This window comes from Physeter macrocephalus, chromosome 11 (assembly GCF_002837175.3).
Source record: "Physeter macrocephalus isolate SW-GA chromosome 11, ASM283717v5, whole genome shotgun sequence".
NCBI lineage: Eukaryota > Metazoa > Chordata > Mammalia > Artiodactyla > Physeteridae > Physeter > Physeter macrocephalus.
Window position 1 is genome coordinate 60,710,972 of NC_041224.1, and position 2,713 is coordinate 60,713,684.

Genomic DNA, 2,713 nt, shown 5'->3' on the forward strand with positions numbered 1-2,713 from the left:
CGCAACGGGAGAGGCCACAACAGAGGGAGGCCCGCATACCACAAAAAAAAAAAAAAAAAAAAAAAAAAAAAAAAAAAGTGGCCTGTAGTTTCCCATTTTCACCACTACACGGCAGGCTAGTCCACCAGTAAAGTGACTCCTGAATGGGAAAGGCTAGTGAAAATGAAACTGTACCTAATGACAGTGTTCTAGTAAGCACTCAATTTCCCCTGTAGGAACACATGCAAAATGTAAAACAGGGCTTTTTGTTCTGAGTGTTTACATGCACAACCAGGGCAGCTCAGGTGCACATTACTCTGACCTGGATCTTGCAGCTCTGTTGTCAAGTTTTGTTTTTTCCTTTCTTTTTGTCTTATGTAACCATTTTTGAAAACTTAAAAGTGTATCTGCTTAAATGTTGATTTTTATTTTTCAGAACTTTCCAGTATTTCCCAAGGTTTCATTTCTAAATTAACAACATGGAGCATAACTTTGGTTACTTGGTTTCCCTCTTGGCAATTGACACATCTAACTTCCCCTTCTAACGTTTATTGATTAGGGGCAGTTTTGTAGCATTAGCATTAGGACCACTGCTTTAATGAACGTCTGGATGACACTGTTACATACAGGAATATTTAAAAATCAGTAACAGTGTTAAAATAGCAGCACAATATTCACAATAGTCATCAAAATTACTCACAGGAATTCTGGTGCCATATTGCACCAGTCACAGGAAGTGACTGACAAACGTTGGTAGGTATTTCTGTTTTAGCAGCCAATGTTATGCCACCAAGTGGCAACAGCACAAACGGTCCTCCAGCCACCCACTTCCTTTTTCATGCTCTAGACCTGCCCTGTCCACTTGATCAGCCACTAGCCCCATGTGGCAATTGAGGTCTTGGAACGAGATGTGACCTAAGTGTAAAATACACACTGGATTTTGAGGACTTAGTATGAAAAAAAAAAAAGTAAAATGTCTCATTAATTTTAATTTTGATTACATGTTGAGATGGTAATAGTTTTGGATATGTTAGGGTAAATAAAATATATTAAAATTAATCTCACCTTTTAAAGTAGCCACTAGAACATTTAAAATTACATATGTGGCTCGCCTGTGGGGCTCACATTTTATTTCTATTGGACAGCACAGCTCTAGATGTTATCACCAAGACTTGCGATCCCTACCTACCAGGGCCGGCTGCATGGGTGTGTGGCCGGTGCAGTCGTACAGGGGGTCCCATGTTCTGAAGTGCTGTTACTGCCTCGAAATCCTTAATTGTATCTTTGAATTTGCGTTTCAGAAGGAAGTCTCCTAGAACAATGGAGCATGCGCCAGGGGCTAAGTTCATGCGCCATCCCGCCTCCCTCCGCCTCCCGGTGTCCCTGGCCCTGCCCGGAGACAGACTGCTGCCCCCAACTTCCGTCCCCGGCAGGGTTCTGGGCGCGGCCCTGGGAAGGGTCAGGGGTGTGATGGTGCCCATCCCTTCCCCGGGCTGGCTGCGCAGGGTTTCTCGCCCACCCCAGTCCAGGGGCGAGAGTTTCACCGGCGCCGAGGTCTCAGTACCGTTGGGAGTCCGCCTGTCTGCCCTGGTTTGGGCAGGGGGCCCTGGGGCAGGAGAGACGTCTGGCCTGACCTCTCCAGTCTCCGCCAGGCTAGGGCGGTCATCTGCTGGCAGGAGCCAGACCCAGCAGCATGCAGGCCTGTGCTCGCTGCAACCCTGCAGGAGGGATGCACCCTGGGGGACCGCTCTCGCTAGAGAGTGTCCGCGCGTTCCGGAAGCGCGCCCTACTCTGGCTCTGAGCTTGGGGGAGGATTGGGAGGGCTCTTTTCCTCCTACCGACCTTCCTCCGTCTTTCTTGTGTTTGTCTCTTATGGACAGCTCAAGGCACCCCTGGGGACAAACCGAAACTCACAAATTGTGTAATTTCTGTATTGTGTGATTCCGTGTGTGAGTGAAATACTATGATAGTTGCATTTAAAATTGGCATTGCACAATAGAAAGATGAATGGTAAAATTCATGTTAGTAATTACAGTTTTAATTTTAATTTACTTTATATATTTTAATTAAAAAAATTGTGGCAAAATACACAACATAAAATTTACCATCTTAATTAATCATTTTAATTGTACAGCTCAGTACCATCAAGTATTTACATTGTTGTGCAACCAACACCTCCATGTTGCAGTACATGTCCGAATTTCTTTCCTTGTTAAGACAATAATATTCCATTGTATGTATATACCACATTTTATCCATTCATCCAGCCATGGGCATTTGGGTTGCTTCCACTTTTTGGCTATTGTGCATAATGCTGCTATAAATGTGTGTGTATAAATATATCTCTTTCCATTTTTTTTTGCTAAAATCAACAGGACTGCAATTAATACCTTTGTACATACATCACTTTGCGTGCTTGTAAGTCCATTTCTAGGATAAATTCCTAAAAGTAAAATTGTTGGGTCAAAGGAAATGTGCATTTTATAATTTGTTAAATATTGCCAAATTGCTGTCCATAGATGTTGAACCATTTTACACAACCACCCCAGCTCTGTATGTTTTCAAACTTTTTGATCTTCGACAATATGCTAGATTAAAAATGGTATTTCTGGGGCTTCCCTGGTGGCGCAGTGGTTGAGAATCCGCCTGCCGATGCAGGGGACACGGGTTCGTGCCCCGGTCCGGGAAGATCCCACATGCCGCGGAGCAGCTGGGCCCGTGAGCCATGGCCGCT

At 44.5% G+C, this 2,713-nt stretch overlaps 1 protein-coding gene across 8 annotated transcripts in view; it reads right to left on the reverse strand.

Moving 5' to 3' along the window:
- CLN6 (CLN6 transmembrane ER protein) overlaps nt 1-2,713 on the reverse strand; it is a 55,848-nt gene that overhangs the window by 42,129 nt on the left and 11,006 nt on the right. For 7 of the 8 annotated variants that reach the window (XR_008618578.1, XM_055088072.1, XM_055088071.1 and 4 more), the window contains one exon: nt 1,169-1,291. The exons of the other annotated variant lie outside the window; for it this stretch is intronic. Coding sequence is in view for 6 of the 7 variants with exons in the window: in XM_055088072.1 (XP_054944047.1) it covers nt 1,169-1,183 (15 nt within the window). In the remaining variant the exon portion in view is untranslated. The remainder of the gene's footprint in view (nt 1-1,168; nt 1,292-2,713) is intronic. 8 annotated transcript variants of the gene reach the window in all.